This window comes from Anopheles ziemanni, chromosome 2 (assembly GCF_943734765.1).
Source record: "Anopheles ziemanni chromosome 2, idAnoZiCoDA_A2_x.2, whole genome shotgun sequence".
NCBI classification, from domain to species: Eukaryota; Metazoa; Arthropoda; class Insecta; order Diptera; family Culicidae; genus Anopheles; species Anopheles ziemanni.
This window is the reverse complement of record NC_080705.1, coordinates 41,616,900-41,628,426: the sequence shown is the minus strand read 5'-3', so window position 1 is coordinate 41,628,426 and position 11,527 is coordinate 41,616,900. Positions and strand designations below refer to the sequence as shown.

General features: G+C 44.6%; 6 protein-coding genes across 6 annotated transcripts; 2 read left to right on the top strand and 4 right to left on the bottom strand.

The window, feature by feature from the left end:
- Positions 1–661: 661 nt before the first annotated feature.
- On the bottom strand, positions 662–2,640 carry LOC131294892 (protein O-glucosyltransferase 2-like). The gene is made up of 3 exons (XM_058322945.1): positions 2,333–2,640; positions 1,058–2,264; positions 662–998 (listed from the first exon to the last, which is right to left on the bottom strand). Exons 1-3 carry the CDS (start codon positions 2,530–2,532, stop codon positions 876–878), a joined length of 1,530 nt encoding a protein of 509 aa, XP_058178928.1. The 5' UTR covers positions 2,533–2,640; the 3' UTR covers positions 662–875.
- Positions 2,641–3,153: 513 nt separating this feature from the next.
- Positions 3,154–4,340, top strand: LOC131293599 (cAMP-dependent protein kinase catalytic subunit alpha-like). Its single transcript, XM_058321678.1, has 3 exons — positions 3,154–3,306; positions 3,374–3,769; positions 3,849–4,340. Exons 1-3 carry the CDS (start codon positions 3,154–3,156, stop codon positions 4,338–4,340), a joined length of 1,041 nt encoding a protein of 346 aa, XP_058177661.1.
- An 89-nt stretch (positions 4,341–4,429) lies between these two features.
- Positions 4,430–5,540, bottom strand: LOC131293598 (probable serine/threonine-protein kinase DDB_G0280133). Its single transcript, XM_058321677.1, has 3 exons — positions 5,376–5,540; positions 5,125–5,304; positions 4,430–5,049 (listed from the first exon to the last, which is right to left on the bottom strand). Exons 1-3 carry the CDS (start codon positions 5,502–5,504, stop codon positions 4,528–4,530), a joined length of 831 nt encoding a protein of 276 aa, XP_058177660.1. The 5' UTR covers positions 5,505–5,540; the 3' UTR covers positions 4,430–4,527.
- Positions 5,541–6,510: 970 nt separating this feature from the next.
- On the top strand, positions 6,511–8,257 carry LOC131290529 (E3 ubiquitin ligase Rnf121). Its single transcript, XM_058319684.1, has 5 exons — positions 6,511–6,766; positions 6,839–6,873; positions 7,067–7,208; positions 7,414–8,033; positions 8,108–8,257. The coding sequence occupies exons 1-5, from the start codon at positions 6,734–6,736 to the stop codon at positions 8,226–8,228; spliced, it is 951 nt and encodes a 316-aa protein (XP_058175667.1). The 5' UTR covers positions 6,511–6,733; the 3' UTR covers positions 8,229–8,257.
- Positions 8,258–8,695: 438 nt separating this feature from the next.
- On the bottom strand, positions 8,696–10,384 carry LOC131283135 (pyridine nucleotide-disulfide oxidoreductase domain-containing protein 1). Its single transcript, XM_058312710.1, has one exon. It carries the CDS (start codon positions 10,244–10,246, stop codon positions 8,768–8,770), a length of 1,479 nt encoding a protein of 492 aa, XP_058168693.1. The 5' UTR covers positions 10,247–10,384; the 3' UTR covers positions 8,696–8,767.
- Positions 10,266–11,362, bottom strand: LOC131283136 (small ribosomal subunit protein mS40). Its single transcript, XM_058312711.1, has 2 exons — positions 11,242–11,362; positions 10,266–11,159 (listed from the first exon to the last, which is right to left on the bottom strand). The coding sequence occupies exon 2, from the start codon at positions 11,072–11,074 to the stop codon at positions 10,418–10,420; it is 657 nt and encodes a 218-aa protein (XP_058168694.1). The 5' UTR covers positions 11,075–11,159; positions 11,242–11,362; the 3' UTR covers positions 10,266–10,417.
- Between the last annotated feature and the right edge of the window lie 165 nt (positions 11,363–11,527).

Here is an 11,527-nt window from a genome sequence, read left to right as displayed (position 1 = left end):
CAAAATCAAATCGATAGTGTAAAGCTCATTAAATCGATGTATCCGGGTTGTCGGTTGAATGTTTTTTACATATATATTGTGTTAAATAAAATCATTTTCGTGGCTCCATTTTTGTTTACGATACCATTTTCTAAAGAAAACCTTAAATGAGTTTTGTTTTTGACTAGTTTCGAACTAACCGGCTCAGCAACAACGAAGAATTCTCCTGCGGAGTAAAATCAATCTGATAGTGCCGAAAGCAATACCAAGCCGTTGAAATTAAAAATAAGTAACAGCTCTTAGGTGCTGTAGTTTATGGTTCAATTTCGTAGCGTTTATTTCAACTTTGTTAAAATACGAGAATTCTGGATAGATTTTCAGTAACGTTTAGAGAATTTGCTTTTCTGCCCCAAAAAGCTTTGCAAAATGTCTATTTCACACACTTTAAATTTAGACCTCTCTCTCTCTCTCTCTCTCAAGAGTCAAGCAGGGCGCTACAGTTCCCTAGAAAAAGTAGTTTTATAATACTAACTCCCTACTAAATTCTCAATTCGAGCGGTAATACTTTTAATTCTTCTCGGGAGGGTAACTATTTCAGCAATTAGTTTACGGTTTCTGCTCAGGATTTAATGCTGTGTTTATCCATCGCGTAACTACCTTTAGTTTACTCTACGAACCCATTTTTCTACCTATTAGTGGGGGGTGGGAGAAAAATGCCCTACGGAAAATGATAACGTAACGATCACAGCTTGCAGGTTGCGTCATAGAATTGTTTGTTTTTTTTTTTTGCTTAGTTCGATTAGGTAGGTTGTAAGTTGCCCAATGCGGGAAGAGAAAGGAAATAAATGCAGGTCGCGTCGTGTCACTTGTGGTATGAAGACCAGCCGAAGGCGGGTTTACAGTTCGTCCCTCGGAAGTGTTGTCCGCTCGCACGGGCAGTGGTAGGCTTCGTCAGGCTGTTCAATCTTCTCCATGCCCGGTTGCACCTGAATCGGGCTGACAATGTATTTGGCGTATTCCTGATCGGGAAAAATCATTTCAGCAAATCGCTTTCTACCGTCATTCTTTTTTAACTTACCTTGAACAGTAAAGCATGGTAACAGTAAATGTCCAACGGTAGCAGATTGGCATTGATGAATGCGTTCGCGTTGTCCCGTATTTCGCGCGCCTGTTCGTCATTGTCGCGGGCCCACTCGATCTGCTGCACCAGGTTCGACAGGTCTGCCTCGAATGGGATGTAGTGACGCATCGGTACCAGCTTCCGGTAGAAATGTTCGTAGTAGAACGAATCCTGTTTCATCACAACCGAACTGCCGGCAAGGAGGTACGGCAGTCGGTACGCCGCTACCGTTCCGTCCACATTAACCTGATAGCGGTAATCGAAAAAGTCATGCATCGAAATATGCGCAACCCTTGGGCCAAACTCGCTTTCTTCGTCACGGAAGAAGAAAAAGTTTGTCAGTGACGCGTTCAGTAGATCGGGATGGTGCCGTGCGAGAGCCACCAGTTCCAACCGTTCACGGCGTGCGTCCCGTCCACGCCAGAAAGCCTTTGGATGTTTCTCCGCCCAAGGTATTCCCCTTCGTTGGATTGAGAGCATGTCTAACATGACGCGACCCATGTTCTCGAGCGTTGATTCGGTAATATCGTACGTCGGCATCACTATATCGAATGTGTCGTCGCTGCCGCACCAAGAAAAAATCGGGAACGGTCCGGTAGTGCGGCTCTGGCCACCCTTCTTCACCAGCGGCCAGTCGCCCAGGTTTACGAACAGCTCCATGTCGGGTAGCGTAAACTTGCGCGCCAACGACAACAGGATCGTGTCCATGAACTTGCTGAAACCCGTATGTTGCCCGTAGCAACGTCGGTGTACCTGATTCCGCAGGATTACATAGTTGCAGTGTGAAATGCTACCCGGTTTGTCGTACTGCTGAATCATGCGGGTGCGTAGACTGGAGAAATTGATGGCCCGGAACGGTATGAGATCCATGTCGATCTGAGGATCACCCAATGGGCAGCGGACCGTCTCGAGCCACTCGTCAACCGAGCCCTGCGGACAGTAGCACTGCTCCGAGTACAGTGTGCCATGGATGACGAACGGAGACCCGTTCAAATGGATGCTGTTGTGCCGGACGTGGATCGATACATCACTACACGATTCGGCCAACTTGTACCGAATGATGCTTGATCCATCGTGGCGATCAATCTGGCTCAATCGATACCGGCAGGACCCAAAACGAGACTGTCCGATAATATGAACGTCGTACTTTTGAGACTCATTGATTCTACAAAATGAAGGGAAGAAATTTACAAACTTTACGGATATTCTGAAGGAAAAAAACTGTGCACACACTTTTTACTCTCCGCGTCTCTTGGTTCGATGAAGAAGTAACGCGCTGGAAGGGTGGCCCGGTCTGGTATTTCCACTCCTGGTCCCCATACACGGCTCTTAGTCGGATCGATCGTACGATCCGTTTTGGTGCAATGCGCACAAGTCCAGCATACCAACGCCAACAGCAAACGCAAGTACCTTCCCGATTGATCCGTTACCATGCTGTGGGGTTGGATTTGCTTTCCCGCGAAAAAACAACACCCGATCTTCCTCGTACACTTTTCGTATCGCGGTAACTGAAGCGTGACTTCGTGATGCACTTCTGGTTGCCGAGGTTTGGTTTGTTGGTAAACAGAAAAACTGAAAAACAAATTGACGCGGCTGTCTCATAGTGAGAAGATAATGTGCTCGATGAGATACATATGGTGAGATCATAGTGAGAAATGAGCTCACTATTGCTATTTTTGAATTTAAATAGCAAAATTGCTCACTTCGAATAACGGCAGTTCCATCTAGGAAAAGTAAAATCAGAAAAATTAAAAGATGTTTTCAGTTTTAGTCCATACTCAGTGAATATTTCATATTGATACACCCAAAACAGTACACAAAAATAAGTTGGATTAAAACAATTGAAAATTTACGATAAATTTCGATAGATGAATCCGATAAAAATATAATATTGATCATCTGCATCCACATTTGTATCGTTTAAAGTTGACTCAATTAGTTTCCGTTTCCCTAATTTTTTTAAATCTTCAACGATTCATCACAATGGATCGTAGTAACCTGCATGCTAATGTATATCTACCAATTTTATAAACGACGTTCCAATGAAAGAACCCATGTTCGCCACCGGTAGTGATTATCGACAGGTTTTGGTCCGCCTGAAGGCTGAATTTGAACGACGATACAACGATCCGAAGTTAGCTTCCATGACAAGCCCTACTGAATACGAATTAATCCGCACGCTTGGCTCTGGAGCGTTCGGAATCGTGGTAAGAAAACTCATATATGCAGATGCCAATTTAAAAAGTTACTGTTCATTGATCTATTGGTCCTTAGAAACTGATCAAACGGAAATCGAGTGATGATTTTTTCGCGATGAAAATACTTGTCAAAGCAAAGATAGTCAGATACAAGCAACTTCAGCATACGTACAACGAGAAAAGGATCCTCCAAAGCATACGTTTCCCATTCGTCGTTTCATTGAAAACGTCTTTCAAAGATAATTCCTACATTTACTTGGTGATGCCGTTTGTGAATGGCGGTGAAATGTTCACGCTGCTACGGCGACACAGGAAATTCGCCGAAGCACAAGCCATTTTTTATGCCGCCCAAGTGGCTATGGCGCTCGAGTATCTCCACTCTTGCAGCCTGGTGTATCGTGATTTGAAACCGGAAAACCTTCTCATCGACTACCGTGGCTACGTGAAGGTGACGGACTTTGGTTTTTGTAAGGTAAATTAACCTGTATCAAACGAAAAGTGCATCTGCCAAAACAAAATATTGAAGTATAACAATTTTCCGCTATCTACAGTTTATAAAAGATCGTGCCTGGACACTATGCGGCACGCCCGAATATCTCGCACCAGAAATTATACAGGCAAAGGGATACGGGAAAAGTGTCGATTGGTGGTCGTACGGTGTGTTGCTGTTCGAAATGGCTGCAGGATACTCCCCATTCTACGTCCACAGCGCCGACCAGATGGCCATGTTCGAGCGTATATGCAAGGCCAAGTACAAGATACCGAAGAATTTTTCTTCCGAACTCGGTCATCTCGTGCAACAACTGCTACAAACCGATCTCACAAGACGCTACGGTAATCTGCGGAACGGCTCCGAGGATATAAAGCAGCACGGTTGGTTCAAATCGGTCAATTGGATTGCCATGCTGAATCGAGAACTCCCTGCGCCATATGTTCCGCAGCTGCAAGGACCGGGTGATGCCTCGTTGTTCGATGTGCACGACGAGCAGAATCTTAAGGTGGCATCGAAATGTGAGTACGCCAAGGAGTTTGCTGATTTCTAGCAGTTTATTGGACGCAAATATAATATTCCAAAATAACCTCACGCTGAGGATACTTTTGGGATGGTAAAGATAGAAAGAACATCGATTCTTGTTATGTTTGATGAAGAAAGAAAAAAAATCACATTTGATGTAATTTTTGCAAATGATAAGCCAATTGGCTCAATAAGATACGGTATTCATCGACTTTTTAGAATTGCGGGATTTTCAAACTGATGGAACGTCCGAACCGCGATGTCACCTTCATAATATTATCCTCTTGCCCAGCGTTCGAAGGCCCTTTGGTGCCCGCGTTCGTCTTGGGCGAGGATTTCGGTTTACCTTTAGGCGCCTTTCCCGAAGAACCACTTGAGACTGGTTTTTTGTCGTTATTCCTCATACTCCGTCCATTTCCATCCGCTGGGTTTGAGGTTAGTTGGGTCTCTGTATCGATTTCAAAATCGTGTTGATTGTGCTGACCCTCATCATCGACTAGACCGTTGGCTATTTGGTGTTCACGTAGCTTTTCCACCAACAACGAAGACATCGAGTTATTGTTGTTCGTATCCAGCTTTCCATTCAATTGCTCCTGCGTTATATTTTGCTGTTCGTTGTTGTTTGGTGAATTCGGTGGGACAATGGAGTCCTCGATAGACAGCATTTCCTCAGTCACCAGTGCTGGGATGATTTCTGTCGTGGTGATCTCTGGATGAAGCTCCACTATGTGTGAATTCTGAATGAAAAATGTATAAGCATAGACAATGGTTAACATAGAAAAATAACAGCCTTTCACACATTTAACACTTACCACGTCCACTGGTCGATGAAACATAGCAAAACATACCGGACAAAAAGGCATTCGATGCATCTTCATGTGCGTGATCATGCTGAGTCGGGTGTGTAAGAAGTGTTCACAGATATGACAAAAGAACTTTGGTCCACGCGATCCCTCATTCACGTCCTGGATGCTAAGTATGGCCATGAACCTCTGTTTGTCGCAAAGTACAACAGAAGTTTATCCTTCAACTATTGAGCTTAACAATTTGACATTTTACTCACATAACCGATGAAAAAGTTCCCTATTGCTTCGTTTGAAGAAAACTCTTCATCACTGGATAAAGTTGAAATTGAAGAAGACAGTAAAGTTAAGTCTCCATCATCCGTAGAATCGGTCCTATCGGAGGACATTGCGCTGCTATTGTGCTCTCTTTGGATATTCGAATGAAATCCCCAAACACTGCACACATCCGCTTTTCGACTATTTTCGTAAGTTTTATTATCCTTCCCGCATCCAGAAAGATTACGATGCTTTGTAGAAAAGTTCTTATCCCAATGAACACTGCTTTAGACCGATATTTCAACTGCGTGTATCTCCTCGGGAGTCTGTTCCAGCGTACTGAGATGGGATATTGTCCAAAGGTTTAGTAGTGTTAGTCGTTGAGTCGTAGCCAAAGTGCGCGCCATTTTTAATGACGGTTGCATTTGAAGCAGTCTTTTGTTTGTCCACTATGTAAATAAAAACGGACACATTTTGTTCCTTTTACAACTTTATTTGGTATTTTCTTATTTTTGACTCGTTGTGAAGAGAACTTTTGAATACAATCAGAACAACTTGTATGTTGAGCTTCTGGTGATTAAATAACGATGGGCTTCACTCCTATGCAATTAATAAAAACCTGTAATTTTGTATTTAAACTTCCTTGAATCACACGTGTGTTGAATGTTTGGCTACCCAAGGAGAACCGTGCTGCACTTTCCTACCAAAGGTGCGGCACAGATTAATTTAACGTCTACGTCTACCAGGTGGTCCACACTACAGCGCGACCTCCCGTCACGAAACGCGACGTCGCCTGACAGGCGGCCGAACTACCCAACGAGAAATTTTGGCGTTATTTTGGGGTAAAAGAATTCTCTTCATTCATTCAAAGAATTCAATTCATTCAAATCGACCCCAAATTTGGTATTTAACAAGAATAAATTGACCTCAACACAAAAAAAGGGCACATTTTTATTTGAAATCATTGTAATAATTGATCTTCTTTCTAGTGGGCGATAATTACATACATGGACCAAAATATCTTCACTGGCCCTATAGTGCGCGCTGTTTGAAAATATCTGACAGTTCGGTAAAACCGCGAACTGTCAAGCAGACGTCTTGTTGTTTTTTATTGATCTTGCCAGAAGAAAACAGATTTTCTACCGCATCGGACGATAGCAGTGAAAATGTCTTGTTGTGACTTCTACCTCGCCACGCAATGAAGAAAATGGATAAATAGTGCGTTAATCAACACCATTCCTAGTTTGTCGCCAAAGTCTTGGCATTGCATTGGTATTTGATATTGTAGCAATATAGGAGCGAATAGTTTAGTGACGGTTTAGTGAAAACGTGTGACTACCAGCCCAGCCCCACCATCAAAATGAATCTACACGAGCCGGTTGATCCAAACAAGGTACTAAAAAACTTTATCTTTCCTCTGGTCGAACAAACGAGTGTATTAATTATGTACGCTCTTTCTCTGCAGCCATTCGATGAGCTTACACCGGAAGAAAAGATGAGGTAAATATGGAGTGTCTCGATGGATGTGCGTATTCATGCTTCGTCACAATGCTATCGATCGTTTATCATCGGCATTAACCACTTGTATCAGTGGCCGAAGCATGACTCAAGCAATGAGTTATCGCGACCCGGCTTAGGATTTTGCTATTATTTTTTCAAATTTTATTTTCATTTCTAATCTTTTTCGTTCTAGGTTGGAACACATCAAAATGTATGAAAAACATAAGGGACACGAGTCAATGCATATGGAGATGGTTCTCATCCTTTTTGTTACACTCATAATTGCACAAATTGTACTGGTAGAATGGAAAAAACGGCACTACAGATCCTACTCGGTAAGCAGGTAGGGAGTATGGAGGATGTTCCGAATTTTTTGGGGTGCTAATTGGATTATTTCATAGTGATGCTTTACACTGTACTCGCGAGTCACGTTAAACTATGTGTTTGATTTAGAACAAACTCCCTCCCCCCCGCAAACCACCAACCACCTCTCCACACAAGGCAACATGGTCTCATTTTCTTGTTTCCCTCTCCTTTCAGCTAATGACTTTACTCGCCTTGTGGATAATTCCGTTTGTCCTTAGCTTACGCAGCCAATACTGGCGATTTATCTTTTTCTGGCTCATATTCAGCTGTATCACAGGGTTGGTGATGCGCAAAGCGATGCGCAAACCCATTTCAGGCACAACACCCCGTCTCGTGTACAAATGGTTCTACTTTATCTACAAACTAAGCTACGGTCTGGGCATCATTGGGTACATCGTGATGATGTTCACCTTCTTCGGGGTCAACTTTATATTCAACCAACCCCCGCACACGTGGATGGACGTCGGACTCCTGTTCGTGTTCTATGGTCTCTACTACGGCGTGCTCGGGCGAGATATATCGGAAATCTGTGCCGATAAAATGGCTTGCCACGTAGGGTACTACACGCCGAAAGGTATTCCAACGCGTCACCTCGAGCGAAACGTGTGTGCCGTTTGCGGCAATCAGCTGCTTACGGACGTGAATGAGTCCGGTGTGATCGAGAACACGTACAAGCTGACCTGTGATCATGTGTTTCACGAATTTTGCATTCGCGGCTGGTGCATCGTCGGGAAGAAGCAAACGTGTCCATACTGCAAGGAAAAGGTGGACCTAAAGAAAATGTTCTGCAATCCGTAAGTCATGTAAAACGTAAAACTTTTCATCGGTTTGGACAACTCAATGTTTACCTTTTTTATCATTGTTCCAGCTGGGAACGCCCGCATGTCCTGTACGGACAGCTGTTGGACTGGATCCGGTGGCTTGTGGCCTGGCAGCCACTAATATTATTCATCGTGCAAGGCATCAACTGGATGCTGGGTCTTGAGTAAGCTCAGGAACACTGTCGGTAACAGTAATTATGTTGAATTTCGTTGCTCAGCGAAACGAATCAAAATTAAGTTTAAAGGAGGCAACGTTTTGCGTCCATAGTAATTTTTTGTTCTGTGAAACCAAAAAAGCCAATTCCTTTTAAAAGATTTTGGCAAGCAGCGGTATATGCTTAGATTATAAATTTATCTTTTTTAATCCGGTCATGATTTAGTCAGATCACAATGAACACAAATGAATCAAGCAAACCCAAGGGAAGAGAACAACATATTTATTATGATGCGGCTTCTTACCGTCAATGTTTGGGTTTATTCGGGTGAAAAACGATTTCCGTGCAACTGCACCTCGGTGAATTTCAGTTGAGTATGTTAACCATTTTTTAAGTAGACAAGTCTCGTCCTCGTCCAATATGTTTTGTAGCCACTACGAACGACCAGGTGGAATAAATAACATAATGAGTCAAAACAACTAGTACCTCGGTTTGTGTATTTAATGTATTCTCATCATTTTCATTTCGCTACAAAACCACAAAAACACACGATCAATCAAAGTAGTCTTCAATATCGATATCCGGATTCAGCAGTTCCTCTCCGTACGGGGAAAGGTCTAACTGATTCAAGATTAAATTTTCACACGTTTCTTCTAATCCTGTTTCGCCGACCAGCAGGGCACCCTGCAGTCGACCATTAACCAGTACAAATTTGATGTACTCAAGTCCTGGCGTCATTCGGAGCAGCACTTCGTACTTGTCGTTCAAACCTTGCCCATTATAGCGCCCCAAGAGTACCACCTGGTAGCCAAACAGCGTAGTCACGTGGTTAAACATTTCGAAGCAAAAATCCTGATATATCTCTTCACCGGCCCGCCGGGCAGCCATACTACGCGCCGCCATCGCTCCCATCTGACGAGCTTGTGTCCAGAGGCGCATCTGAAACCAGTGCGGTGCATGCTCCCAGCCGGCGTAGCAAACGTCTCCCGCAGCGTACACATCTTTCACCGACGTTCGCATCGACCAATCGACGAACAGTCCTCCATCGGGGCCGAGCTTAAACGGACAATCACATCCACCCTCCCAGCTAATGGCGGGTACAACGCCCGTGGCAGACACTACTAAATCGCACTCGATTTCCGTACCATCGGTAAGCCTTACGAGAAGAGGAAACTTTTCTCCATTGCTGCGATCGTTGATTGCTTCGATCTCAACGGAATGGTGGACGGTCACTTTGCCGGTGTTAGGGAAATTTTCTCCGTGCTTCCGAATATCGAACGCTCGGTGCCAGTCGGGACCTAATGCAGCCCCACGTTTATTACCGGCAACGCAGCTGGAATCCGCATCTCCAATGGTTGCAGCTTCTTCTTCATTTTTTTCCTCCACATAACGCATCCTCTTGTAGATGGGCTTTGCGCCTTCATCCTTGTCCTTCTTTCCCAATCTTTCGCGAAAGAATGTTGCCGCACCAGAATCCACGAACGTCGAACTGATGTACGCGTCCTTTATCACCCAATGAATCTCCTCCATGCCGCCGACCTCATACACCAACTCCGAAGCAATGCCACCGTTTCCAACCACCACCAATCGGCTAGCCGTGTGGATTCGCTTTTGAAACTGCTGCACCGATTCCGTGTCACGTATCCCAATCACGTTCGGGTTTCCCTTCGCCTTATCGATGATGTTCGGCCGGGCACCGGTGCAGAGGCACAGGAAACGATATTTGATGCACCTTCCGGCAACCGTTCGCACGTAGTGGTGTTCGCTTACGATCGTATCCAGTTGGTCCAGCAGCACATCGACCTGACTGTTCGTCGTTAGCTCTTGGGCGTCTTTTTCCTCAACATCGAAGCGATTCAACACCTTCCCCAGGGGTACGACGTTGGTGACAGCTTTCACGAGGGATGATTCGTTGAGGAGCAGGATGCGCTCGGTTGGATTTGTGCGGAGTAAGGCCAACGTTTCCGCGCACGTTACACCCGCTATTCCGCCGCCAACGATGAGGTAGGTGCAACAAAGATCGTCGGACATTTTGGAATAGTTTTAGCAAACAGTTTAAACGTATCTATTTATCTGCCCTCGGTGTTGAATGTTCATATGCACTGAAAATAATTCGATACACGATCGTTCTACGGTTACCTTCTTACAAATGCTAAACTTACTATCTACTAGCACTGAAACGTTCCACTTTTGCTTGTAAAATTATTTAGACGAATTCGTTCCCTTTGCCGGGTAGTATTCACTGTAATCGTACTCTCGAAACGGCACATCAAACGTTAATAAACCTCGGTCCATGGCACGCTCCACCGCCACCAACAGTTGGGTGTGTTTCTTCTGACACAACCCCGTAACGCGGTAGCTCAACACTTCCCCCGTTTGTGGGGAAATGAATTGCTTCAAAAGATCGATATTATTATGGTCCAGCACCAGATACTCGTCGCGACAGATCGGGCACGGGTTGCCGGTCGAGATGCGTCCTTTGCGGATGCAGGTTTTACGGGTCAGCTTCGGTGGATACAGGCCCTTGTGATTACGCCGATACTGCTTCCATACCGGATCGTCCTGGTATGTTTGACGGTAGGCTTCGCTGGCCAGATAGCGAATGCTCGTTTCCACCGGTACTACTCGCGTACGGTCCTTCGGATCGTCAACTGGTGGCTTCGGGGTGGCTGAGTCGTCTTCCGTTGCTGTTACTTCATCACCGGCTGCCGTTTCCTCTGCTTGCTCACCTTCCGGCACTGCTGCCCGACGGTGCGATGTGGACACGGACAGATACCTCGCCTGCCCTGTACCGATGGTGAGTAGGCTTTGACGATAAATGGAAATGATTTCACCACCGAGCAATCGAAACACTGACATCGTAGTTGACGGCGTGAACCCGGGACAGGTGAATGTTGTGACGTAATGGGAGATTGTGTTTAAAATGCCTACGAAACTTAAACACCTGCAAAACATAATTTAAAACACATGTTGAGAAAGTTAAATAAAAACTGCGTGCTGTAATAATGTTTTAACTCAGGGCTAACCTGAATATTAGTAAAAACAACGCAGCTTTGGAGTCACGAGCCGGTTTCGGTTTTCCTGCACTTTTGCGGACTCAAATGACAGTCCAGTGCACGTTGTGCTCCTTGATGTTCGATACATACAAGGTTGGTTTGTTTACTTTTCAATATTACGCTTTTTCCTCGTTGGTTTGATGGGAAAAGGCACCATATTATTGCATAATCCAAGCAATCATTCTTTTTGAGTTAGCTTTCCAAATAGATTGAGTAACATAGAGCAATGTTTTGATTAGTTTTTCGCAAGCTGTCG